This window comes from Ornithorhynchus anatinus, chromosome 12, assembly GCF_004115215.2.
Source record: "Ornithorhynchus anatinus isolate Pmale09 chromosome 12, mOrnAna1.pri.v4, whole genome shotgun sequence".
Classification (NCBI taxonomy): Eukaryota; Metazoa; Chordata; class Mammalia; order Monotremata; family Ornithorhynchidae; genus Ornithorhynchus; species Ornithorhynchus anatinus.
Genome location: NC_041739.1, coordinates 1,770,942 through 1,798,518, shown reverse-complemented (window position 1 = coordinate 1,798,518; position 27,577 = coordinate 1,770,942). Strand labels below are relative to the sequence as shown.

General features: G+C 56.3%; 1 protein-coding gene across 1 annotated transcript; it reads right to left on the bottom strand.

Moving 5' to 3' along the window:
* Positions 1-1,019: 1,019 nt before the first annotated feature.
* On the bottom strand, positions 1,020-25,096 carry ENPP6 (ectonucleotide pyrophosphatase/phosphodiesterase 6). Its single transcript, XM_029076414.1, has 8 exons — positions 24,681-25,096; positions 15,661-15,840; positions 14,371-14,482; positions 11,770-11,911; positions 10,449-10,628; positions 7,286-7,423; positions 2,923-3,046; positions 1,020-2,142 (listed from the first exon to the last, which is right to left on the bottom strand). Exons 1-8 carry the CDS (start codon positions 24,931-24,933, stop codon positions 1,946-1,948), a joined length of 1,326 nt encoding a protein of 441 aa, XP_028932247.1. The 5' UTR covers positions 24,934-25,096; the 3' UTR covers positions 1,020-1,945.
* Between the last annotated feature and the right edge of the window lie 2,481 nt (positions 25,097-27,577).

The following is a 27,577-nucleotide window of genomic DNA, read 5'->3' as shown; positions in this document are numbered from 1 at the left end:
GCCGGCGGGGGCCGGGCGGGGGTAGGATGGGGGGAGGGCCAGGTCGGGCCGGCTCGGGGCACGGGGCAGCCGGGACTACCTTGAAGAGAAATGTGTTTGCACTGAAAAAAAATATAAGACAAAAAAAAAAAATCGTCCTCGGTCTCTCCGGTTGCTGTACAGGTCATCCGCAGTGGATGTTCTGTTTATATTGTATAGTAGAATTTCATATGGAACGATTCCAGGCCATGAAACGTCCTCCTTAGCCTCACCGGTTTAACGGCACATGTGTAACATGGTTTTAATCGTGGCGGCGTGTACCAGGCTGTGAGACTGTCCCGTGTCAAGCTTCGTGTGCAGAGGAAGGCGGGCCACAGGACGGGGGTTTCCGTACGTCTCTATCGAAAGTCCCTCTGTGTGCTGATATTGTGTTCATGTCGTTTCTGTAGCGTTCTGTGAATATCCATTTTGGATCGTGTTACTTTTTAAGAGATATTAAATGACATTTGGTTATACATCTACGTGGATTTTTCGTTTTTTCCGGCGGACGGGGGAGCCCCGGTTCAGAGTTTTCGTGTTCGGTTTCCGGTTGCGGACACGTTCGTGCGGCAGGGTTTTCTGTCCCAAAACTCGGGATGTAAGGACTCGAGATGGGCTTCCCCCCGACCCGCAACCGTCTGTGACATCGATTCAGCACTTCCTCTGTGCCAAAGCGCTGATGGTAGATACAGCGTGGTCACGTCAGACCCGGTCCCTGACCCGCAAGGGGCTCAGTCGGCGGGACATGGGGAGCGCGGGGAATCTCGCCCCCCATTTTACAGAGGTTGAGTGACTCGTCCAAGGTAATACAGCAAGGCAGGGACAGAGTCGCGGCTGGCACCCGGGTCTCTGGGATCGCGGAGGGGAAACGGTCCAGAGGTCGGAGGGGATTGGCAATGACCTTTTCAGCCACCGAGCCCCAAAGAGAGAGCTCGCTGCCCGAGGCCTCATCTCTGACCCGAGAGATGGCCGAGAGGGAGGCCGGGGGGGGCGGGGGGGGGGGCGGGGTGGGATGGCCCATTTTGGTCGCTGCAGGGGAGTCAGGGATGGAGGGGGGGGAGAGTCAGGGGTGTTGGATGGGCCGTACTGGGTCACTGGGGGAGACTCAGAGATGGAGACGGGAGAGTCGGTATGTCGGATGGTCCGTCTCTAATCCCGAGGGTGGGCGTCCAGGTTGGCAACCAGCATCTGCTTCCTCCAGACATCCTGGTGCCCCCGTCGAGGTCATCCCCTCGGTATCGACTGAACGGTCACCACGTGCACGGCCCCGTCCTGGGCGCTTTGCTCCCGGTGGGCGTACGGTCCTGCACTCGGCACCCAATGGGTAGCCGGTCCAGTGTTCTGCACCCAGAGCTTGCCCAGTCAGGTGTTCCGCCCACAGTGGACACTGAGTACGGCACCCTGCAGTACAGAGCAGGCGCCCAGTAAATACCCCTGCTGCCGCACCGGAGGACGGACCCGCCCACGATTCAAACCGTCGACACCGTCCACGTCGAAGACACCCCGGCGAGCAGTCCCCGCTAAGGAGGGGCCGATGTCAGGACGGTCCGGGACTGAGCCTGGCGGGGCCGAGCTCAGAAGGTAAGCAAAGAAAGCGACCAGCTCGGGGGGCCGTGCAGCGGCGGGGGGGCCCGGCCCCCGGCCAGGCCGGCGGCCACCGGCCACCCGGGAACTGACCGGAATCTGAGCCGGATAGGGAGCGTCAACCGAGAACGCACGCTGTCCGCGCCGCCCCGGACCTCGGACGGGAGAGGGAGCCTCCCCGATCCCGGGGTCCGGGGGCTGGGGTCGAGGGGATTACAGGTAAGAGATCGGAGGCTTAGGTTGTTCCCCGGCCGGGGCGGGGCCCGTCAGTGATGTCCCGACCCTACCCCAGAGAGGGGGAGGGCCGCGGGCCGACTCCGGAGGCCCTGGGTGCCGGGGGCCGTCACGCCGCCGCCCAGGCGAGCAGGAGAAGCAGCGTCCAGCCGGGCGCCCGGAGGGCGGGGCCGGCGCTCCGGAACATGCAGGCCACTCGGGACCAGGAGCCGTTGTTGGGCAAGGGCGGGATCTCCGCCACGCTGCACATGACGTTGTACACGTCCACCGCCTGGACCGGGCCCGCCCGGAATCCCGGCTTGAAGTCTGGAACGGGGGAGGAGAAGGCAGAGGGTCAGAGAGGGGATACAGAGCGGGGAGGGGAGGGTGAACGCCGGCCACGGGGGCGGGATTTGGGGGGAAATCGTGGCCAGCCACAGGGAGAGGCGCTGGCAAAGAACGTTATCTTCTTTGGAGGTGGTGGAGGGGAATTCGTGCAGAAGGACGGTGGTGACCGTTGTGGCGTGGACCCCGTGGGGTCAGGACTTCTTGTGAATGGAAGGGTGGAGGAGGATGACTTCCTGGGGAGGAGGGAGGCGGGGAGGAAGAAGGAGGGGGTGACTGCCTATTAAGTGGGAGTCGCCACCCAATAGGTAGCCAGTCCAGTGCCCTGCACCCAGTCAGATGTTCTGCCCGTAGTGGGCACCGAGTACAGCGCCCTGCGGTACGGAGTACGCGACCGGTAAATACTCTTGCTGCCGCACCCGAGGCTCCTGAGGACGGACCCGCCCACGATGCAAACCGTCCACGCCGCCTACGTTAAAGACACCCCGGTGAGTAGTCCCCGCCAAGGAGGGGCCGATGTCGGGACGGTCTGGGACTGGGCTGGGCGGGACCTTCCTCTGGAAGGGGATGAGGATCGTGGTGGGAGGGGAGGGACACTTCCTAGGGAGGGCAGAGCGCGGAGGGTTTTTCTCTGGGAGGAGGTTGGTGGTGGGGTGACCTCCCGTGGAGGAAGGGATGGGGGGAGCGGGGCTTCCTCGGGAGGGAGGGGATGACGCATCCCGTGGAGCGGGGAAGAGGGGTCGGGGGCGCCGGGAGGCTTACCGGGTCCGAAGGCCAGGAAGATCCCCCACATGTCCCTGAGCTCGCTGTCGTAGCCGTGCCAGCCGCGCTGCCAGCCTTCCCTGCGCCCGGTGACGTTTTCCCAGAACGGGAGCTTGTCCTTGCTCTGGGGACAGGCAGAGAGCGGGCCGGGCCGTGAGTCCCCGCGTCTGGGCCGGCTAACGGGGGTGGGGACCGCTTCCACCCTCCCTTTCACGTCCCGTGTCTCACTCCCCTCTCTAAACTTCCCTGTGTGGTATCATCCCATTCTGCAGAGGGGGAGCCTGGGGCCCGGAGAAGTGAAGTGACTTATCCAAGGTTACACGGGCGAGTGGGGCTCGAACCTGGGTCTTCCGACTCTCAGACCCGTGTTCTCTCCCCCCTAGGCCACGTCACTTCCCCAGTAATCAGAGAAACCGTCCCACGGAACCTACGTTCCTATCGTTCTACTTTACGATGTCCCCTATCCGTCGTCTGTTCTAATGTTTATCTCCCCTTGTAGACTGTAAGTAAGTTCCTTGTTGGCAGGGATTGTGTCTATCAACTCTACAATAATAATAATAATTGTGGTATTCGTTAAGCGCTTACCGTGTGCCATGCACTGTACTAAGCCCTGGGGCGGCTTAGCAAATCGGATTGGACACGGTCCCCCCGTCCCACATGGGACTCACATTCTTAATCCCCATTTTACAGATGAGGTGACTGAGGCCCAGAGAAATGAAATGACTTGCCCAAGCTCACATAGCAGACAAGTGGCGGAGCCGGGATTAGAACCCAGATCCTTCTGACTCCCGGGCCCGGGCTCTATCCACTCGTCCAATATATCGTACTCTCCCAAGTGCTCGGTATAGTGTTCTGCACTCAGTAATTACTCGATAAATAGCGTGGATTGATTGATTGATTACTGATGAAGCAGGTACTGAGTGCAGATAGTCCCGTACTGTCCCAGCCCTAGTCCACGCAGGTCCTGAGTCTGGGCTAAGGCCGAGGCCGGGGTTCGAGCCAGGACTACGGTCAGAGCCAGGGCTGACCCAGCTCGCCGCTCTAGGACACGGAGAGCTTTTATCGGAATTGCCGTGGAACTCAGCCCGGTGTAGTGGATAGAGCAGGGGCCTGGGAGTCAGAAGGTCATGGGTTCTAATCCCAGCTCCGCCACCTGTCGGCTATGTGGCCTTGAGCAAGTCACTTCACTTCTCTGGGCCTCAGTTACCTCATCTGGAAAATGGGGATGGAGACTGTGAGCCCCGAGTGGGACAGGGACTGTGTCCAACCCGATTTGCTTGTATCCACTCCAGTGCTTAGTACAGTGCCCGGCACAAAGTAAGTGCTTAATAAATAACATTATTATTATTATAATTATTATAATGATTTTATTCCAGGATGGAAAGGTGAACCTAAAAACTGAACAGCCTTTATACCAACCCCAGCCCAAGAAGGAAAAGCAGGGCCTGGTACTTACCTGCCCGAGTCAACTTAGTTTGAAGCGGGGCTCTATGCGTTTGACCTTGAGGTCATCCTTTTTTTATTATTATTATTATTATTATTATGGTATTTGTTAGGCATTTATTATGTCCCAGGCCCTGTATTGAGCGCTGGGGTAGATACAAGATAATCAGATTGGACACACACATGGGGCTCACAGTCTCAATCCCCGTTTGCAGATGAGGTAGCTAAGGCATAGAGAAGTTAAGTGATTTGCCAAAAGCCACACAGCAGATAAGTAGTACAGCTGGGATTAGAACCCCATTACCTTTCATTCAATAGTATTTATTGAGCGCTTACTATGTGCAGAGCACTGTACTAAGCGCTTGGAATGTACAAATCGGTAACAGAGACAGTCCCTGCCCTCTGACGGGCTTACGGTCTAATCGGGAGACGGACAGACATGAACAATAGCAATAAACTCCCAGGCCTGTGCTCTATCCAACAATAACAATTACGATATTTGTTAAGCGCTTACTATGTGCCGAGGACTGTTCTAAGCGCTAGGGTAGATACGAGGTAATAAGGTTGTCCCACGTGGAGCTCACAGTCTTAATCCCCATTTTAGAGATGAGGTCACTGAGGCACAGAGAAGTTAAGTGGCTTGCCCAAGGTCACCCAGCAGACGTGGAGGAGTCAGGATTAGAACCCACGTCCTCTGACTCCCAAGCCCGGGTTCTTTCCACTAAGCCATGCTGCTTCTCTACTGACCAGTGAACATGCAGCAAGCTGCCCGCCGGGCAGACCACGAGGATGACCACCACCCCCCGGGCCCCCGAAACCCTTCCCGGTCAGGAGGGGAGGGCACTGGGCCGGCCGTTTCCATCCCCACCTTCCATCTCTGAGACCTGTCCGGTGCTCGGTGGGGAGCAGGAGTGACCAATCACAACTGAAACCTTGCTTAGCCTCTATCTTTTGCGGGGAGCAGCCTGGGCTAGTGGAGGAGAGTGAGGGACCGAGAGTTGGGAGAACTGGCCCTGCCGTGACCTTGGTCAAGTCACTGAACCTCAGTTTTCTCCTCTGTAAAACAGGGAGAAGATCCTTGCTTTCCCTGCCTCTCAGCCTCAGAGCCCTGTGGGGGTAATAATAATAATAATAATGTTGGTATTTGTTAAGCGCTTACTATGTGCAGAGCACTGTTCTAAGCGCTGGGGGAGATCCGGGGTCATCAGGTCGTCCCACGTGGGGCTCACAGTCTTCATCCCCATTTTACAGATGAGGCAACTGAGGCACAGAGAAGTGAAGTGACTCGCCCACGGTCACCCAGCTGATAAGGGGCGGAGTCGGGATTCGAACCCATGAACTCTGACTCCCAAGCCCGGGCTCTTTCCACTGAGCCACGCTGCTTCTCGGACTGTCTCTGATCTGATTATATTAGTAATAATAATGATGATAATACTATATGGTACTTGTTAAGCACTTACTATGTGCCAAGCACCATTCTAAGAGCTGGGATAGCTGCAAGTTAATCAGGTAGGACACAATCCCTGTCCCACTTGGGGCTCACAGTCTTGATCCCCATTTTACAGGTGAGGTCACTGAGGCCTAGAGAAGTGAAGTGTCTTGCCCAAGGTCACACAGCAGACAGGTGGTGGGGTCAGGATCAGAACCCAGGTCCTTCTGACTCCCGGGCCTGTGGCTTTATCCACTAAGCCACGCTGCCTCTCCCGATTATCCTCTATCCACACCAGTATTTATCCCAGTCCTTGGCCCATGGAGAGCCCCGATCAATACCATAATGAAATGCTTGACTACAAATCTAAAACCTGCCAGGCCTCTCTGATTTCTTTCTGTCTTCCCACAGCAGCATGGCCTAGTGGGTAGAGCAGGGGCCTGGGAGTCGGAGGCCAAGGGTTCTAATCCTGGCTCCTCCGTTTGTCTGCTGTGTGACCTTGGGCAAGTCACTTCACTTCTCTGGGCCTCAGATATCTCATCTGTCAAATGGGGGTTGAGACCGTGAGCCCCACGTGGGACAGGGATTGTGCCCAACACAATTTGCCTGTACCCACCGCAGTGTTGAGAACAGTGCCTGGCACATAGTAAACGTTTAACAAATACCGTCATTACTAGACAAGCAGTGTGGCCTAATGGATAGAGCTTGGGCCCGGGAGTCAGAAGGACCTGGGTTCTAATCCACCACTATTCTGTTACGTGAACTTGGTCAAGTCACTTAACCTCTCTGTACCTCAGTTCCCTCATCTGTAAAATGGGGATGAAGGCTGTGAGCCCTGTGTGGGACAGGGACTAGGTCCAACTCGATTACCTTATATCTAGCCCACTGCTTAGTACAGAGCTCGGCGCATAGGAAGTGCTTAACAGATCCCACAATTATCATTATTATCATTCCCCTTAGTCTCATTCCATAGTCTCTGACGGTCTCACCCCCACACCCGCTCTCCCTCCCCGGTGCGAGTGGGTGAAACCTGGGGCGGTCTGAGAGGGATCGGCTCCGGGGGTGGAAATGTGGGGAAGGCGAGAGTCTTTCCCTGCAGAAAACCAGACTCCATGGTCATCAGACCTCTCTGGACCGAGGCGGGAAATCAAGGCATCCCTTCCGGCCTAAGACAGCCCTGGGGCGGGCGGGGATCCTGACTCTCAGGAAGGGTCGTTTTCACATCAACACCGTTAAGGCCCGAAGAGGAAGGTGGGCTGGGAGGGAATCGCAGAAGGGAGGGGCAGGGACGGAGAGGGGAGAGTCAGAGATGTGGGATGGTCCGTGCTGGGTCACCGGGAGAGAGTCGGGATGGAGAGGGGAGAGTCAGGGGTGTCACCGGGTCCCCGCTGGGTCGCTGGGGGAGAGGTGGTGACGGAGGGTCTGTCCCGGGTCACCGGGGGAGAGTCGGGAATCCCCGAGAGCCCATCTGGCGAAAGCCGCCCCCGTTACCTCAGTTATGAACCATCCCTTGTCGGCTACCAGGGTGAGGGGCGACACGAACTTCCCTTCCTTGTAATGGAAGTGGTCGGGGATGGCCTCTCTCCGGTACACGGTCATGTGCTCCACCTCTCTCAGCCGTCCGTACACCTGCCGGACAGATGACGTCAGCCCCCCTCCGTCCTCGCCTCTGCCCGGCCACCGCTCACTCGGCTCCGGCCACCGGGCACCGGGAAGCGGTCACCCGCCTCCGGCCACCAGGCCCAGGGCAGCGCTCATTCAGCTCTGGCCACCAGGCCCGGACCAGCGGTCACTCAGCTCCGGCCACTAGGCACAGAGCAGCAGTCACACAGCCCTGGCCAGCGGGCACAGGGAAGTGGTCGTTCGGCTCCGGCCACCAGGTCACTCGGCTCCTTAGGAGGGACTGGCGTCTGGCACCTGCCACCCTCTCCCAGGAGCTCGGCAGAGTGCTCTGCACAGTGCTCTACTTTTGGCTGGGGGCAGGGGTGGCGGGGCGGCAGGGGGAGGACCCCCTTTCCCGGCACACTGGAGAAGCAGCGTGGCTTAGCGGGAAGAGCCCGGGCTTGGGAGTCAGAGGATGTGGGTTCCAATCCAGGCACCACCCCTTGTCCGCTGTGTGACCGTGGACAAGCCACTTCACTTCTCTGGGCCTCAGTTACCTCATCTGTAAAATGAGGATAAAGACTGTGAGCCCCATGAGGGACAACCTGATGACCCTGTATCTACCCCAGCGCTTGGAACAGTGCTTGGCACATAGTAAGCGCTTAACAAATACCATCATCGTCATCACGCAAACCTCCACTTACTTCAGCCGGCCAGCCTGAGCGTCCCGCCTCTCCGCCAGGCTGGACGCTGACCCCTGACCCCCAGGCTCGCCCGTGTGTCCAGTCCCCTCCATGCCACTGACCACCAGCCACGCCATCCCTCATCCTCGTCCCTCTTATCCCTCCCCACCTTGCCTAGTGGATAGAGCTCAGGCCTGGGAGTCGGGAGGACCTGGGTTCTAATCCCGGCTCCGCCACTTGTCTTCTGTGCGACCCTGGGCAACTCACTTCTCTGGGCCTCAGTTCCATCATCTGGAAAATGGGGAAGTCCTTTCGACTTCCAGGCCCATGCTCTACCCACTGGGCCGTGCTGCTTCTCTGGCCAGACCAAGTCTACAAATGAGACAATACAAATGCCCCAGAAACTTAGAATGGTTTGTGCTTTGGGGTGCCATGCCAATTTGGGGAGGCTTTGCCGTGACCGATTTGGGAAGGCTTCCTGGAGGAAGCAGATATTCTGGGGACCCATGGTGGATTTGGCAGTAGCGGCCAGGAGAAGTCATGGTTAATTAATTCATTACGGTATTTGTTAAATGCTTACTGTTTGTCGAGCACCTTTCTAAGCGTGGCTCAGGGGAAAGAGCACGGGTTTGGAAGTCAGAGGTCATGGGTTCGAATCCCGGCTCTGCCACTTGTCAGCTGTGTGACTATGGGCAAGTCACTTCACTTCTCTGTGCCTCAGTGACCTCATCTGTACAATGGGGATTAAGACTGTGAGCCTCACGTGGGACAAGCTGATTACCCTGTGTCCACCCCAGCGCTTAGAACAGTGCTCTGCACATAGTAAGAGCTTAACAAATACCAGTATTATTATTATGATTATCACTGGGGCAGATAGAAACTAATGAGGTTGGACACAGTCCCTATCCCACTTCAGGCTCACAAACTCCCCATTTTACAGAGAAGTGAAGTGACTTGCCCAAGATCACAGGGCAGGTAAGTGGAGGAGTCAGAATTACAACCCAGGTCCTTCTGACTCCCAGAGCTGAGCTTGATCCACCAATAATAATAACAGTAATGATGGCATTAAGCGCATACTATGTGCCAAGCACTGTTCTAAGCACTCAGGGAGACACAAGATAATCAGGTTGTCCCAGGTGGGGTTCACAGTCTTCATCCCCATTTTCCAGATGAGGTAACTGAGGCAGAGAGAAGTGAAGTGACTTGCCCAAAGTCACACAGCTGACAAGTGGCGGAGTTGGGATTAGAACCCACGACCTCCGACTCCCAAACCCGGGCTCTTTCCACTAAGCCCTGCTGCTTCTCCTTCTTCACTAGGCCATGCTGCTTCCCATTTATGGTGCCCTTACTGTGTGCTGAGCACTGTGCTAAGCGCTTGGGAAAGGATAATACAACTGAGTTGGTAGACACGTTCTCTGCCCACCATGAGCTGATAGTCTAGAGTGGGAGACAGACATTAAGACAAATAACTTTCTCGAGACTTTTTTCCCGCAGTAATAGGGGACTTAGGGTGAGCAGCCAATGCAGTCAAATTTAGATCGAAAACACCGAAGGGATGCAAATGTCTGCAGGAAGTTTTGTGCAGCACAGAATCATGAGAAAAATCATAAAATTGGCCGTTAAAGTGCTTACTCTGTGCCAACCTCTCGACTAAATAGAGGATAATGAGATCGGACATGAGTCCCATGTTCTACGTGGGGCTCGCACACAGTCTAAGGGACGGGGAGCGCAGCAATTTTATCCCCATTTTATAGATGAGGAAACTGAGGTGCAGGAAAGTTAATTGTTTTGCCCAAGAACACACAGTGGGCCGGTGGAGGAGGTTCAAGAATCAGCACGGCCTACAGCACGGGCCTGAAAGGCAGAAGGACGTGGATTCTAATCCCGGCTCCGCCGCCTGTCCGCTGTGTGGCACTGGGCAAGTCACTTCACTTCTCTGAGCCCAAGTTATCTCATCTGTAAAATGGGGATGAAGACTGTGAGCCCCTCCCAGGACTTGAACTACATCCAACCTGATTACCCTGATCTTACCCTGGCGCTTAATATGGCGCCTGGCACATAGTAAGCGCTTAAAATACCATTTAAAAAAAACAAAAAAAATGAGGCCAAATGAGGCCTTCCCTCTGGGACACGACTGTGCTTTGAGGATGGAAATTACCAGTTACGGACAGGAAGCCATGTGGGTGACCGGCAGTGCCCGATGCAGAGGAGGAGGAGGAGGAGGACGGTGCGGTTTCCTGACCCGGGGGCAAATTTTGCCCCCCAAATTCCCCCGGGGGGTCTGCGTCGCAGCTGAGCTCTGACGGCCAGTGGCACCGAGAGAGACGGTAGCCCCTCCACCGTCCCCCCCGCCCCCACGCCGCCCTCACCTCAGCCTCCTTCCCGGGCGCTGGCCACAGGCTGACCACGGGGCCCTGGTCCTTGGTCTGCGTGATGTCCTTCGGGTCGACGAACTGCTGCAGGTCGATCACCTTCTCCATCCAGAAGATGTCCGTCATGCCGTGGTCTGAGAACAGGATGACGTTCAACTGGTCCTGCAGCCCCTCTTCCTGCCGGAGGGGAGGGGAAGGGGACGGGGAGCGGGGGGAGAGGGCCCAAGGTTACCGGGCTGACCGGGACAACCCCAGGCCCTTTCCAACGATGACTCCTCAAGGAGGCCTTTCCCAGGGAGAGGGGACAGCTTCCCCCTCCATCACTCGTTGAAGCCAAGGCGGGTGCCCAAGCGACTGAGCTTTCACGTTGTTTCCTCTGGGAAAGTTTCTCCTCTGCAAACAACTGAGATCGATACTTGAGTCCCCTGTAGGTAAAGGATACCGTATGGGGCGTCCACTGCGTGCAGGACATTGTGCTGGTGGCCCCCGGGTGCAGGACGCTGTGCTGGGTGCCCTCTGGGTGCAGGGTGCCATGCTGGGTGGTCATTGTGTTCTAGGTGTTGTCTGGGCGCCAATGCGCGCAGGGCAGAGGTGAGGGCTGGGCTGGGGGTGGAGCCAGAACGGGTTTACGGCTTGTGGGGGGCTCGAGCATGTAGGAAGGGGAGTCCCCGGCGGCCCCTACGCGGTGTCTGACTGGGATTTGGGAGAGTCTGTTTGGACCAGATCCTTCGCTGGACCATCGAGGCCGGGCCACTGGTGAGAATGAGGAATCCTGGGTGACGAAGGCAGGAAAGGGACTCCTGGGGCCCCCTCCCCGCCGTGGCAGCTGGCGCCACCAGAAGGGGGATGAAATGAAATGGCGGGTGTGAAAAAGGGGGACCCCCCCCCCGCCTTTCTCTTCGGCTGCTAAGGGCACCGAGAGGAGGAGTGTTAGCGTGAATATTGAGTTGAGGTTCTGTCCCCGTGCAGACACCTGTGTGCCCCGTGTGCTGTCGGTCAGACATGCGGGTGACCGGTCTAGCGTGCACGTAGTCAACTACACGCGTGGTCAGTCAGATGTGTGTTGTCACCTCCTCGGTGTCGGCACAGGGAGGGCCGGAGCTTGGGCCCAGCCAGACGGGGCAGGCTGACCGGAGTTTGAGCAGCGGGGCCCGGCTTCTCTGTTGTCGAGGGAGGGATTGACGGGCGGCTGGGCTACCTGGGGAGGGTCCCCCGTTGTCAGGAGGATGGGGAGGACAGGACGTCCAGGGCCCGGGGGCAGCGAGGGGTCCCGGAGGAAGCGCATCCCTCCCGACCCCCAGCCGGCGCGGCCGGGCACCTGTATGCGCCGCATCATGTCCCCGAGGACCCGGTCCACGGCTCTGAGGGCCGCCTTCCGCTGCGCCGAGTCGGGGCCGTAGTGGTGGCCTTCCACGTCGATACGCTCGTGGTACACTGCCGCCAGGTCCGTGCTGTGGCTCCTGGGAAAAGCGGACACAGGCAGGGACGGGCTGGGTCGGCCCCAATTCCCCTCCCCGTCTGTGGTGTTCGTTAAGCGCTTCCTATGGGCCAGGCACTGTCCTAAGCGTTGGGGTGGATATGAGCAAATCGGGTGGGTCACAGTCCCTGTCCCACAGACTCGATCCTCATTTGACAGATGAGGGAACTGAGCCCAGAGACGTGAAGTGACATGCCCGAGGTCACACAACAGACAAGTGGCGGAGCCGGGATGAGGACCGGTGATCTTCTGATTCCCAGGCCCCTGTTCTACCCACTACGCCTTGCTGTTTTGCAAGGATTTGGATTTGTTTCCTCCCTCAGAGGTGTTCTGGGAAGTTAACTGAGGTTTGGGGGGGTCCAGAAGAGTCCCAAGCAAGGCAAGGGAGGTCCTTCCACCAGGGAAAAAACCCACAATCCTTTTCATTTTAAATGGTATTTATTTATTCACTTCTATTTATTGAACGCTTCCTGTGTGCAGAGGACTGTATTAAGTGCTTAGGAAAGAATACAACAATAAACAGTGACAATCCCTGCCCACAGATGGTATAAACTCAGTGCTTACTCAGTGCTGCTTAGAGAAGCAGAATGGTCCAGTGGATAGACCTTGGGCCTGGGTGTCAGAAGATCAGGGTTCTAATCCCTGTTCCGCCACTTGTCTGCTGTGTGACCTTGGGCAAGTCACTTCATTTCTCTGGGCCTCAGTTCCCTCATCTGTAAAACGGGGATTAAGACTGTGAGCCCCAAGTGGGACAGGAACTGTGTCCAAACCGATTATCTTGTATCTACCCCAGCGCTGAGAACAGTGCTCTGCACATAGTGAGCGATTAACAAATACCAACATTAATTAATTAATTCTCCGGGCCTCAGATCCCTCATCTGTAAAATGGGGGTTAAGACTGCGAGCCTCATGTGGGGCAGGGACTGTGTCCAACCTGATTTGCTCTTCCTCTAGACTGTATGCTCGTTATGGGCAGGGAATATGCCAATTCTGTTGTACTGTACTCTCCCTAGTGCTTAGTACAGTGCTCTGCACGTAGTAAGTGCTCAATAAATATGACATTAATTGATTGAGGGAGAACAAGAGTGAGGAGGGATCATCTCTCCATTTGACAGGATGGAGAGACTGAGGCCCAGGAAGGATGTGACTTGCCCAAGGTCACACAGAAGGCCAGGGGCAGAGATATAACTAGAACCCAGATCTTTGAAGATCCAAGGCAGCGGGTGTGGGGCTCCCTAAGGATCTCAAAGCACATTATGCCTACTCATCCACAAATCCTGCCTGAAATCCTGGAACTGAGTGACTGTTTTGCCTGCTTCAGGGAATCATTCAATCAGTAGTAATTAATGAGCTCTCAGCGTGTAGCACTCAGTGTATGCCCCCTCCTACCTCGCCTCCCTTCTTTCACGAGTTTAGAAGGAGGGTGTGACTGGGTGTGGGTGGGGCCACAGACCTAGGAGACTGTAAGCACGTAGTGGCCAGAGAATGGGTCTATTTATTGTTCATTCATTCATTCCATCATAACTTTTGAGCGTTTACTGTGTGCAGAGCACTATAATAAGCCCTTGGAAAGTACAATTCGGCAACAGAGACAATCCCTACCCAACAACAGGCTCACGGTCTAGAAGGGGGGAGACAGGCAACAAAACAAGTAGACAGGCACCAATAGCATCAACATAAATAAATAGAATTATAGATATATACACATCATTAATAAAATAAATAGAATAATAAATATGTACATACTTGTTAGTACAGTCACTCATCCTATCCCGACTGGATGACCGCGTCAGCATCCTTTCTGATCTCCCATCCTCCTGTCTCTCCGCACTTCACTCTATACTTTGCTCTGCTACCCGGGTTATCTTTCTACAGAAATGCTCTGGGCCTGTCACCCCCCTCCTCAAAAACCTCCAGTGGTCGCCTATCAACCTTCGCACGAAACAAAAACTCCTCACTCTTGGCTTCCGAGCTGTCCATCCCCTGGCCCCCTCCCACCTCACCTCCCTTCTCTCCTCCTCCAGCCCGGCCCGCACACTCCGCTCCTCTGCCGCGGCTCACCTCCTCACCGGGCCTCCTTCTCGCCCGTCCCGCCGTCGACCCCTGGCCCACGTCCTACCTCTGACCGGGAACGCCCTCCCTCCTCACAACTAACTCTCTTCCCCTCTCAATAATGTTAATGTTGGTATTTGTTAAGCGCTTACTATGTGCAGAGCACTGTTCTAAGCGCTGAGCTCATCTCCTCCAGGAGGCCTTCCCAGACTGAGCCCCCTTTCCCTCTGTTCCTCCTCCCCTCCCCATCGCCCCCGACTCCCTCCCTTGTTATACTGTAGTCTCCCAAGCGCTTAGTACAGTGCTCCGCACACAGTAAGCGCTCGATAAATACGACTGAATGAATGAACGTGGCTTGTGCGGGCAGAGCAGTCAATCTGGGGGACTTACTTGAGTGCGTCCAGAGCGTTGTTGACGGCGTTGGCGAAATCTCTGTCCGTCGGGACGGTCTTGTACTCGAGGCAGCGGTACGGCCGGACTCCGAGGATCTCAACCTCGCAGCCTGAGGGCCAGAGTTCATCGAGATCAGGGAATGTACCTATTTATCGTTATATTATACTCTCCCAAGCGCTTAGTACGGCGCTTCGCACACTCAGGGCTCAGTCAATAGGATTGAAAGAATGAATGAGGAAGGTTCGCGATTATGTTCGCCGGTGCGATTCCAGGTGATCCCGGGATTCAGGGCCGCTGGCCAAACCCTGAGCGGTTTGCAGAGCCCAAGGGGAAATACGTGACCAGGAGGGAAGGGCCAAGGGGGTCAGGAACTGAGATAAAGTTGGGGGGCTCGGCCCTTGCTCCGTAAAGTTCGGCCTCCCGGTGTCTTTAGCGTGTGCTTCTGCCCCCGCCATTCACAACTTCCCACATCCCAGACTCCGGGGTCCTGGCTCTCCGTGGACGCCCCCCAGGAAGGGGCTGACAGGCCCAACCTGCCTTTGGGGGCACCTGGGACCTGATCTAAGGCAGGGTGGCCTAGCGGGTAGAGTACGGGCCCGGGAGTCTGAAGGACCTGGGTTCTAATCCCGGCTCCGCCACTTGTCTGCCGTGTGAACTTGGGCAAATCAACTCACTTCTCTGTGCCTCAGTTACCTCAACTGTAAAACGGGGATTAAGACTGCGAGGCCCAGATGGGACATAGACTGATTACTTTGTATCTACCCCAGTCTTTAGTACAGTACACACAGTAAGTGCTTAACAAATATTAAAAAATAAAAAAAAATGTTCCCGGGGCTGGTAACAGACCGTTCCGATCTTGGGGTGGCCACAATTACTTCTGTTTTTTATAATGATGCTTGTTAAGCGTTTATTATGTGTCAAACACTGTTCTAAGCAGTGGAGTAGATACAAGTTCATCAGGTGGGACACATTCATTCATTCAGATCGAGACAATCCCTGCCCAAAGACAGGCTACAGTCTATCTAACCCACGGCCCCTATCCTTGCAATCTAAGTAGGAGAAGAGAACATGAATTTTACCCCCATTTTATAAAGGCCCAGGGGAGTGAAGTGACTCGCGTCAGGTCACCCAGCAGGAAAGGGGCCAGCACCGGGATTAGAACGCGGATCCTCTGACTCCTAGGCCCGTGCTCTTTCCACTAGGCAACACAGCCGCACCATGACTACTCAGAGGCCTGCTGGGGGTAGGAGGAGGCAGTTGGAGAGAGATACACACACATAAACACACCTGGCCAGTAATACATGGAGACCTTCCTCTTGGCCTTGGTCATGGTGACCCACAGAGGCTCCGAGCCATTCCACCAGAGGGGCAGCAAGCTGTCCTGGTTGACCCCGATGTCAAACGACTTGTTCGTCTTGGGGTCCCACATGTAGTTTCCGGTCATCTGATGGACGTTACAGTGCCGGCCTGGGGGAAGACACAATTGGGTTACTTCCTCATCCCCTGCCCCATCTGGAAAATAATAATAATATTGACGGTATCTGTTAAAACGCTATGTGCCGAGCACTGCTCTAAACCCTGGGGTAGATGCAAGGTAATCAGGTTGTCCCCCGTGGGGCTCACAGTCTTCATCCCCATTTGACAGATGAGGTCCCTGAGGCACAGAGAAGTGAAGCGACTTGCCCAAGATCACACAGCAGACAAGGGGCGGAGCTGGGATAGAACGCAACTCCTTCTGACTCTCTGGCCCGGGCTCTATCCACTAGGCTACGGCTGCCTCTCTATCCACTCTCTCCCCGATCTGTGTCTCTGAATATACCCCCAAGGAACTTCAGGAGTTCCCAGCCAGTGGGGGCCTTCTGTCTGGGGATATCGCCCAGTCCAAAGGGCCCGTAACTACCAGAAAGAGTTCAAGGTCCAACATGGCCCTCCACACTCCCCCTCACCTCACACGCCTTAAAGTGAAGCAGCTTGGCTTAGTGGAAGCAGCACGGGTTTGAGAGTCGGGGGAACGTGGGTTCTAATCCCAGACCCACCGCCCGTCTGCTATGTGACCTTGGGCAAGCCGCTTCACTCCTCTGGGCCTCAGTTCCCTCATCTGGAAAATGGGATGAAGACTGTGAGCCCCACGCGGGACAACCTGATTACCTCGTAACTACTCCAGCGCTTAACAGTGCTTGGCACATAGTAAGCACTTAACGCTTACCATTATTATTAAGTGTGGGCACTAAACACTGTGGTAACAGGGCAATTGGCGGGGGGAGTGAAGAGGGCATTTCCTGATCCCATCTTTACTCGGTCTCCCCAACTCCTCCCCATGCTTACCACCCGGCCCCTTCAAATCACTCAATCTCCAAGGGCTCCTTCCCCTCTGCCTTCAAACATGCCCACATCTCCCCCATCCTAAAAAAACCCGCTCTTGACCCCACTTCCCCCTCCAGTTATCGTCCTATCTCCCTACTACCCTTCCTTTCCAAAATCTTAGAACGAGTCGTCTACGATCGATGCCTAGAATTCCTTAACTCCCATTCTCTCCTAGACCCCCTCCGATCTGGCTTCCGTCCCCTCCGCTCTACCGAGACTGCTCTCTCTAAGGTCACCCGTGACCTCCTTCTTGCCAAATCCGATGGCTCCTACTCCATTCTGATCCTCCTTGACCTCTCTGCTGCCTTTGACACCGTCGACCATCCCCTCCTCCTCCATACCTTATCTCACCTTGGCTTCACGGACTCTGTCCTCTCCCGGTTCTCCTCTTACCTCTCTGGCCGGTCATTCTCGGTCTCCTACGCTGGAGCCTCCTCCCCCTCCCATCCTTTAACTGTTGGAGTTCCTCAAGGGTCAGTTCTCGGCCCTCTTCCGTTCTCCATTTACACTCACTCCCTCGGTGAACTCATCCGCTCTCACGGCTTTGACTACCATCTCTACGCAGATGACACGCAGATCTACATCTCCGCCCCTGTCCTCTCCCCCTCCCTTCGGGCTCGCATCTCCTCCCGCCTCCGGGACGTCTCCGCCTGGATGTCGGCCCGCCACCTAAAACTCAACATGAGTGAGACTGAGCTCCTCATCTTCCCTCCCGAACCCGGTCCGCTCCCAGACTTCTCCGTCACCGTGGATGGCACGACCATCCTTCCCGTCCCGCAGGCCCGCGATCTCGGTGTCATCCTTGACTCGTCCCTCTCGTTCACCCCACACATCCTATCCGTTACCGAGACCTGCCGGTTTCACCTCTACGATATCGCCAAGATCCGCCCTTTCCTCTCCACCCAGACGGCTACCTTACTATTACGGGCTCTCGTTATATCCCGGCTAGACTACCGTGTCGGCCTTCTCTCTGACCTCCCTTCCTCCTCTCTCGCCCCGCTCCGGTCTATTCTTCACTCCGCTGCCCGGCTCATCTTCCTGCAGAAACGATCTGGGCATGTCACTCCCCTTCTTAAACGACTCCGGTGGTTGCCTATCGACCTCCGCTCCAAACAAAAACTCCTCACTCTAGGCTTCGAGGCTCTCCATCACCTTGCCCCTTCCTACCTCTCCTCCCTTCTCTCTTTCTACCGCCCACCCCGCACGCTCCGCTCCTCCGCCGCCCACCTCCTCGCCGTCCCTCGGTCTCGCCTATCCCGCCGTCGACCCCCGGGTCACGTCCTCCCGCGGTCCCGGAACCCCCTCCCTCCTCACCTCCGCCAAACCGATTCTCTTTCCCTCTTCAAAACCTTACTTAAAAATCACCTCCTCCAAGAGGCGTTCCCAGACTGAGCTCCTCTTCCCCCTCTACTCGCTCTGCCATCCCCCCTTTACCTCTCCGCAGCTAAAGCCTCATTTTCCCCTTTTCCCTCTGCTCCTCCCCCTCTCCCTTCCCATCCCCATAGCACCGTACTCGTCCGCTCAACTGTATATATTTTCGTTACCCTATTTATTTTGTTAACGGATTGTACATCGCCTTGATTCTATTTAGTTGCCATCGGTCTTTACGAGATGTTCTTCCTCTTGACGCTGTTTAGTGCCATTGTTCTCGTCCGTCCGTCTCCCCCGATTAGACCGTAAGCCCATCAAACGGCAGGGACTGTCTCTATCTGTTGCCGACTTGTTCATCCCAAGTGCTTAGTACAGTGCTCTGCACATAGTAAGCGCTCAATAAATACTATTGAATGAATGAATGAATGAAATCAGACCGGTCAGCTCCTTAAACCTCCCCCCGGCCTGATTCTGTCAGATCCACACCCATGGTATTGGAAAGAGGGGGTTTCAATATGGCCGAGAAAAGAGGCAGCAAGATGGAGGGTGCGGGTGGGGGCAGTGGGTTGGGGGATGGTGACTGTGGGGTCCCAGAGTCCAGAACAGAGCCCTCTATTTATTCACATTAATGTCTGTCTCCCACTCTTGACTGTCGGCTAGGGAACGTGTCTGTTAACTCTGTCGAATTGTACTTTCCCGAGTACTTAGTACCGTGCTGTGCACATAGTAAGCGCTCAGTAAATACCACTGACGGATTGGAAGCAGCATGACGTAGTGGACAGCAGGGGCCTGGGAAGCAGAAGGTCATAGGTTCTAACTCCGGCTCCGCCACTTGACTGCTACGTGACGCTGGGCAAGTCACTTCACTTCCCGGGGCCTCAGTTCCTCCTCTGTAAAATGGGGATTGAGACGGTGAGCCCCAGGTGGGACAGTGACCGTGTCCAACCCGATTTGCTCATATCCACCCCAGCACTTAGTACGTGCCTGGCACGTAGTAAGCGCTGAACAAATACCATTATTTAATATAATTACTATTACTAGTATTACCTAACCCAGACTTCCAGAAGGACCAGTTCACTAAAGAGCAATTGTAAATGGCATAGTGAAAGGGGGCTCTGGGATCGACGAAGCAGTCCTCTAGGCTGTAAGCTCGTCGTGGACAGGGAGCGGGTCTGTTTACTGTTGTACTGGACTCTCCCTAGCACTTAGTTTAGAGCTCTGCACACAATCGGTGCTCAGTAAATACGATTGACTGCCTGACAGGCTGTGTTAGTTTCCTGTCTGAGGCTGATTTGGTGGTGTGGTTCCCTCATAACTGGCTCAAAGGGAAAGCTGCCCTGCTTCTCTGCAGATGAGGAGAGGGAAAGGGAAAGGAGGGGAAGACAGGGTGTCGGGCTTGGATTCCTCGATTGGCTGTAGCTGCAGAGCTCTGATCTCATCCTCCCTCTGGATCCGATCGGGAGGGAGAGGAGGCAGGGACTCAGCCACGTTTGAAAGCCACGTCGACAGTGAGCCCGTCGGGGACGGGGCCTGCGTCCCAACTGAGTCAAGAAGCAGCGTGGCCTAATGGCCAGAGCACGGGCCCGGGAGTCAGGAGGACCAGGATTCAAAGCCCGGATCCGCCGCTTGTCCGCTGTGTGATCTTGGGCAAGTCACTTCGGTTCCCTGTTCCTCAATTCCCTCATCTGTAAAATGCAGATTAAAATTGCGATATGGACTGGGACGTGGACTCTCTCCTATCTCAGCGCTCAGTACAGTGCTTGGCACATAATAAGTGCTTAACAAACGTCATTAAAAAACGAAAATAAAACCAAAAAACAAAAAACCTACTTCTCTAGACGGTGCAGCTGCTGTAGGAAACTAGCAAGATTTGCTGGGGGAAACTTACAGTTTCCTGCATCCCCTCACCCCGACCCCAGCGACCCTTACCATCTTGTTGGATCTCTGCCTTCTCGGAGCCTAGAAGCAGCAAGATCTGGCACAAAGAGCAAGGACCTGGCAATCAGAAGACTCAGTTCTGCCTGCTCGGTGTGACCTTGGGCAAGTCACTTAACTGCTCGGTGCCTCAGTTTCCTCATCTGTAAAATAGGGATTCATTACACGTTCTCCCTCCCCATTTGACTGCTAGCCCCAGGCAGGGACTGGACCGTTGTCGATCTGATTATCTGGAATCCACTCCAGTGCTTAGTACAGTGCTTGGCACATAGTAAGCGCTTAACGAATACCATCATCAACTACACTCTACAGGTGAAAGGAATTTGGCCTTTGAGTTCAAAGGTGACGCTGGGGGAGGGGAATGGTGCTTCCAGGGCTACTGGCTCTTTTCTGAGGCTACTTGGTCTCCACCCATCAGCGCGGTGCCCAAAGCCCTGAATTCAATCAATCGATCGATCAATCAACGCTATTTATCGAGCGCTTACTGGAGGAGATGGTTTGGAAGGTGGGGTGGAATGTGACTTGGTGGATTTGTGTGAAGAGAGGTCCAGAAAGAGGGAAAGCAATCAAATTGGAGATCGGTTTAATATACTCACCCAAGCTCTAAGTACAGTGATGTGCACACGGTACGAGCTCAATAAATATGATTGATTGGCATGGGAGGAGCCAGGAGTGTGAGCTGGGGAATGGTGGGAGAAGAGAGCAGAGAAATGAAGAAACAGGTTGGGGAGAACTTTAAAGCTCAGGAGCTTTCTAAACACTCCCTGATTTTCGCACTTTCTTTTTTCCTCCGCTCCTTACGCCCTTCTCTGTCATGTTTGCGATTGGTCGTGGTTCCGACTTCTTCCAAAGGTGGTCAGTGGTTCGGTTCGATGCCACAGCCCCCAACTGGTCTGCCCACAGTCCAGTATAGATGTGGCACCAGGGGCCTTCGTGTCCAACGTCTTCATTCCCAGGGCCCAGCCTCCCTCTGCCATAAATTCACTGTGGGCAGGGAACGTGTCCATCTATTGTTATATTTGTTATACTGTGCTCTTGCAATGCTCAGTATAATACTTTGCACACATTAAGCACTCAAGAAATACTATCGAATGAATTATTCCTACAGTCGAGTCCCACGGCTTGGAAGCAGCACTGTGTGGATGGGGTCCCTGTCCTGGATTTGGTGGGGAGGAGGGGGTCATCTTGAAACCCCAGCCGTTCCTGGGACAAAAAGCCCTGGAGCTTAGAGGACGCCCAGTAGAAAATATTCTCATTCTCTGCGCACACGCTCCACGTCCAGAACCAGAAAGTCCGAGAGTTTTTAGAACCTGCCCTCTAATTCCACCAATAGAATTTCTAGAGTTTAGGGAGTCTCCCAGATACTTAAACTAGATCTTGGACGGTCATAACCGCTGCCCTATGACCCCGCTGCAGTTCAGAAGTTCCCAGGGAAGAGGGACGGTTTGGTTGCAGCCCGGCCAAGTCCGACCCTCCACGGGTAAAGTCCAGATCGGTGTTGGTGAGCTGGAGGGGGACAGGGAGGGCGAAGGGCAGAGGGCAGTGGGGCTTTGGCCAAAGCAAGAACCTGAGGGTTGGGGGCCGGGGAGACTGGCGGTTGGGGTGGAGGAGGGGAAATGAGAGGCAGTGCTGGAGGCCAAGAGGCTCTGAGATCACTGCAGGGGAGTCCAGAGGGGAGACGCCCAGCGAGAGGATTGGGGAGGGAATAGGGAGGCCCGGACATAGGGCTCTTGGAGGCTGAGGAGGAGGAAGGACGGGCGGGCTCCCCTTAGAGCCGGGCCCGGTTGAAGGAATGAATGTTCTGAAGGAATGAAAGTTCCACCGAGCTTTGTTTGCACTGATGATTCCGGGCCCCTGACCCAGAGGGGACAGGGCTTGGGGAAGCTGGGCATTGACCCCTTAGAGGGGTGGGTGAGCCGGCTGGGGGAAGAGAGGAAGCCGTGAGAAGCAGCGTGGCCTTGTGAAAAGAATCTCAGTTTCCTCATCTGTAAGCCCGACCTCTTTAGACTGGAAGCCTCGTGTGGGACAGGGATGGTGTCCGACCTGGTCTTCGGGACCTCCCCCGGGGCTCAGCACAGAGCTTGGCCCACAGTGGGGGATGACTGGATCCCGTCGCCGAGGGAGGTTGTGGGCAGAGTTGAAACACAGTGGCCGGCTGGCCCGACGGATAAAGGCCTGGGTGGACGGATGGGGACAGTGACCTGGCTAATTCTCAAGCCTGGCTTTAAAAAAAAAAAAAAAGTATCTGTTAAGTGCTTACTACATGCCAGGCACCGTACTATGCACTGGGGTAAATACAAGCCAATCAGGTTGGGCGTCTTCCCCGTCCCACATGGGCCTCACTGTCTCAATCTCCGTTTTACAGATGACGTAACTGAGGCCCAGAGAAGTGAAGTGACTTTGCCCAAGGTCACACAGCAGACGAGTGACAGAGCCAGGATTAGAAACTGGATCTTTCTGTCTTCCAGACCACTAGACCACACTGCTTCTCATTGGAATCTATCCCCCAGGGGAACCACCAAAGGCCAGCCCAGGGAATTGTGGCCCTGAACGGGCCCAGAGTGGGGTCACTGGGCCAAGCCCCTGCTTCCACTCAGGCGACCCTCTTTCCTCCCTGAAGAGACCTCAGGCTCTTCTAGAAGTTTGATTCTGGCACCTCATCCCAGCAGAGTTCTGGCTCCTAGCTCGCTGCATCTGTCCCACTCCCTCCTTTTCTGTTTTTCCTGCACTCCCGGCCCCTTTTCCTGTCCAGCCCCCTTTCCAATCCCGGCGGTGGGCTCAGATTCTGACCCCACAGGGAAGAGAATAGTGGCCCCGGGCAAGCCAGACCCACAGGGCTACCAGCTGGTATCCCAACCCCTGGGGGTCCAGTGACCTGTACCTCTCTGCTTCTCCTCTGCTAGGGGCAGAAGAGGCTTCTGCGGGCCTCCCACCCAGCCCCCCGCCCACCAGCCTGCTTGCCCAGTTTCCCCTTGGGCCAGCTGGGCAGACATGGACTGTCCGGTCCCTGGCCCTCCCCGGCGGGCAGATTGCCCAGAGACACAGGACGGGCTTTGTCAGGGCCGACAATAAACAATGCCCCAGACTGTGGGGGTCTTGGAGATGGGTTTTCAGCGGCTCTGGGCAGCTGGGTGTCCGTCCTCACCACCCCTGAGAGCGGGTGTCAGACGTGATGCTCCTAGGTCAGTCTCCGGGCCGGGCGGCCCTCCAGTCTCCCCTCCCAGGCTCGGCTTGCCGCTCCCCGACCCGAGCCCGGTCCCGGCGGGAGGGAGGAGCCGGACCAGGTCGAGGGTCCGGTCCGTGGCCTGAAGTGGGGGCGGGCAGCAGCGGGGACGGCAGGGGCAGGGCCCGGTGGTGCCGTGCACGAGAAAGAGGCCGTTGTTTAGGTTGGCAGGGGGAATGAATCAGGGGCCTGTGGAGGGGCTTCAATCGATCGATCAATCAATCCGGGATTGTCTCGCTGTGCAATGGGAGAGTCTCCCCTTTGTGGCTCTCCGTCCCGAGTCCCTTCCCCCGGGGACTTTTATTCCGTGATGGGCCGGGCATTTATTTACTTATTTGTGGAAGGCCGGGATGCGGGGATGGCCACGAGACGCCTCTCGCCGGTCCGATCTGTGTGGAGAGGGTGTAGTGAGGGGCCAGAATTCCTCCTTTCCCATCTCCGCAGCCCCGACGGGACAGTGGAGGCGTCCTTCTGTGCAAGATGGCGCTGCCGAGTGAGTGCGCGCGCACGCGCTGTCTTGAAAAGGTGCACTCTGTGTCCGAGAAAATAGCCGGGCACCTTTTCCGGACCCTGTCTCTAGACTGGAAGCTCGCCGTGGGCAGGGAACGTGTCCGTTTATTGTTACAGTGTACTCTCCCCAGTGCTCCGCACACTATACCGAATATTTGAACGAGCGCTACTCAGACACCGCGGTGAAGAGGGGAAAGGCACGCGCGCCCGCCAGCAAGGCCTGCTGGAGTTTCATCTGTGGCAGTGGGGTCGGTTTGCACCGAGTCATCCCCACTCTCTCCCTCCAGATCTCTCCAGTCCAGCGGCACAGCCGCGAGCTAGAATGCACTGAAAGTGCCCCGTGACCTCCCCTAGCCGTCGGGACTGAGGAAAGAAATTCTTCCCCGCTTTCTCACGATCAAACACCGACTTCTGCCCGCGGGGGCTCGTCTCGGGGCCGTGGCCTCGGCTAGTTCCCACAGAGTGGGTCAGGGCCTTTCCGGTAGCCCCCTCCCCCTTCGGCCCCAAGACCTGCCCCATTCCCACCCAATGCATTAAAGACGCCTCTCCGTCCTGCAACTAGGCTGGATCTCTCTTCTCCTTCCCCGCCTTCACCGGGCCCGGGTCCCTCTCTCTCCTTGTGCGCCAGGCCCTGTCTGTCACCTCCGGCGCCAGGGTCGCCTCTCTTCCCCGCACAGCCTCCCCCGCTCCCGTACCGGGGCCACAGAGAGGCCAGAGGTCGAGGCGGGCGGAGGAAGAGTCCGCCACGGACTTCGGAAGGTCAGCCCGCACACCGCCAGCCCCGACGGGCTCCGGCGGAGAGTCCGGCCAGAGGGAAAGGTAGGGTCCGGGCCGGTCTGGTCCCGCCCGGGCCCGGGGCTTCGGGGGTCTCCGATTCGCCTCCCTCCCCGCCCCCGGCACTCACCGGTCATCAGCGTGTAGTAGTTGGGGTAGGACAGGCTGGGGAAGTCCGGCGTCAGGTGGTCCGCCTTCACGCCTCCGTCCACGACGGCCTTGAAGCCGGGCAGCGCCTCCAGCTCGCCGGGGCCGATGTAGTCGTGGCGGAAGCCGTCCAGCAGAAAGACCAGCAGCGGGCGGGCCGCCGAGGCCGGGGCCCCGGGCGCCGCCGCCACCAGCCCCGCCACCGCCACCGCCACCGCCAGCGGACTCGCGGCCATCCCGCCGCGGGACCGGCTTCCCTCCTCCGCCCGGGGTCACGACGGAGGGTCGCGGGCGGCTACTTCCCTTCCGGCGCTGGACCGCTGGGCAGCTACCACCCTGTGCCCTCTCCCCTCCTGGCCTCAAGAAGGACAGAAGGGCCCAGTCCAGCCCAGCCCACACTCTTCTCCCCTCCCCTGCCGGACCTTAAGAGGGTAGCCACCTCCTCCCTTCCTGGACCTTAAAAGGGTAGCCCCCTCACCCCCAACACACACACACACACACACACACACACACCCCTCCAGGACCTTAAAGGGTTAGCCCCCTCCAAAACCGGCCGCCCGGACCTGAAATGGGGGGCCCACCACTCTCCTCCCCTGCCGGACCTTAAAAGGATAGCCCCCCTCCCGTCCTGGCCCTTAAAATGGTAGTCTCCCCCCCACCCCTAATCCCCCTCCCTAACTTTAAAAGCGGAGCCCCCCACCCCAAAACACACACACACACGATTCCCCTCCCCTCCCTAATCTTAAAAGGGGAGCCCCCCACCCCAAAACACACACTCACACACACGCGATTCCCCTCCCCTCCCTAATCTTAAAAGGGGAGCCCCCACCCAAAACACACACTCACACACACACGATTCCCCTCCCCTCCCTAACCTTAAAAAGGGAGCCCCCCACCCCAAAACACACACTCACACACACGCGATTCCCCTCCCCTCCGGGACCTTAAAGGCTCAGCTCCACCCCGACTGGCCTCCCGGCCCTTAAAAGGGTTAGCCCACACTCCAAACCTCTCTCTTTCCCTCCTGCCCTCCCGGACCCTAAAGATGCGACCCCCCGACCCCCTCCCCCGTCCCCCTCAACTCCTCCGGCCCCTCCTCACGGACCTTAAACGACCAGGCCCCCCGCCCTTCTCCCGGCCTTTAAATGGACAGTCCCCCCCTCCTCCCCTCCCGGCCTTTAAAGAGCCAGTCCTGGCCCCCATCCCGCCGTCCTGTCCCGGGATTTAAAGGGCCAGCCTCCTCCTCCTCCTCCTCCCCCTTGCTGTTGGCAGGAAACAATGATGTATTTGTTAAGCGCTTACTATGTGCCAAGCACTGTTCTATGCGCTGGGGGAGATGCAACGTTGTCCCACGTGGGGCTCCCAGTCTTCAGCCCCGTTTTCCAGGTGAGGGAACCGAGGCAAGGAGAAGTGAAGCGACTTGCCCGAGGTCACGCGGCCGACAGGTGGAATGACGCCGTTGAGTGTCGTACTGCACTTCCCCAAGCGTTTAGCACAGTGCTCTTCACATAGCAAACGCTCAGTGGATAGGGTCGATCGACTGAGGCAAGCCACTTAGCTACCTTGCCAAAATCAACTCATCTATAAAAGCGGGATTAAGACCGAGTCCCACGTGGGATAGAACCGTCCAGCGGATTAACTTGTATCTACCCCGGCGCTTAGTACATAGGAAGCGCTTCACGAATAAAAAAAACAGACGCAGCATGGCCTAGTGGAAAGGTAAATAATAAGCAGCAGAGGAGCAGCGTGGCTCAGTGGAAAGAGCCCGGGCTTGGGAGTCAGAGGTCATGGGTTCTAATCCGCACTCTGCAGTCTGTCAGCTGTGTGACCTCGGGCAAGTCATTTAACTTCGCTGTGCCTCAGTTCCCTCATCTGTCTAATGGGGATGAAGACTGTGAGCCCTACTTGGGAGAACCCGATCACGTTGTATCTCCCCCAGCGCTTAGCACAGTGCTTAGCACATAGTAAGTGCTTAACAAATACCAACATTATTAATAATAATAATAATAATGCTGGTTCTTGTTTAGCGCTTACAATGTGCTGGGGTAGATACAAGGTAATCAGGTTGGTCACAGTCTCCGCCTACATAGGACTCACGGTCTTCATCCCCATTTGACAGATGAGGGAACTGAGGCCCAGAGAAGTGAGGTAGTTTGCCCAAGGTCGCACAGCAGGCAGGTGGGCAGAGCAGGATTAGAACCCGTGACCTTCTGACTCTCAGGGCCGTGCTCTAGCCACTAAGCCACAGTGCAAGAATACAGGGTTGGGAGTCACGGGGTAGTTGGCTCTAATCCCAGTCTCTGCCACTTGTCTGCGGTGTGATTTGGGACAAGTCACTTCACTAAGCAACGCGGCTCAGTGGAAAGAGGCCGGGTTTGTCGCGGGTTCTAATCCCGACTCCACCTCTTATCAGCTGTGTGACTTTGGGCAAGTCACTTAACTTCTTGGTACCTCGTTTGTAAAATGGGGATGAAGACTGTGAGCCCCACGTGAGGCCAGCCAAGAGAAGCAGCGTGGCTCAGTGGAAAGAGCCTGGGCTTTGGAGTCCGAGGTCATGAGTTCGAATCCCCGATTTGCCACTTGTCAGCTGTGTGACTGATGGGCGAGTCGCTTCACTTCTCTTTGCCTCAGTTGCCTCATCTGTAAAATGGGGATGAAGACTGAGAGCCCAACGTGGGACCACCTGATTCCCCTGTGTCTCCCCCAGCGCTTAGAACAGTGCTGGGCACGTAGTAAGCGCTTAACAATACCAACATTATCATTACCTTGTATCTACTCCAGAGCTGAGAACCGTGCTTGGTACATAGTAAGCGCTTAAACATATACCACCATTACTATTATAATTCTCTGGTCCTCAGTTCCCTCATCTGTAAAATGGGG

Bases quoted from the DNA above. Each gene is read 5' to 3' on its own strand.
- ENPP6 (XM_029076414.1), bottom strand. From the start codon at position 24,933: ATGGCCGCGAGTCCGCTGGCGGTGGCGGTGGCGGTGGCGGGGCTGGTG. The intron at 15,841-24,680 runs GTGAGTGCCGGG...GTCTTCCCCCAG, and splicing joins CTACTACACGCTGATGACCG to GCCGGCACTGTAACGTCCAT. The intron at 10,629-11,769 runs GTGCCCGGCCGC...CCCCTCCGGCAG, and splicing joins ACATGATGCGGCGCATACAG to GAAGAGGGGCTGCAGGACCA.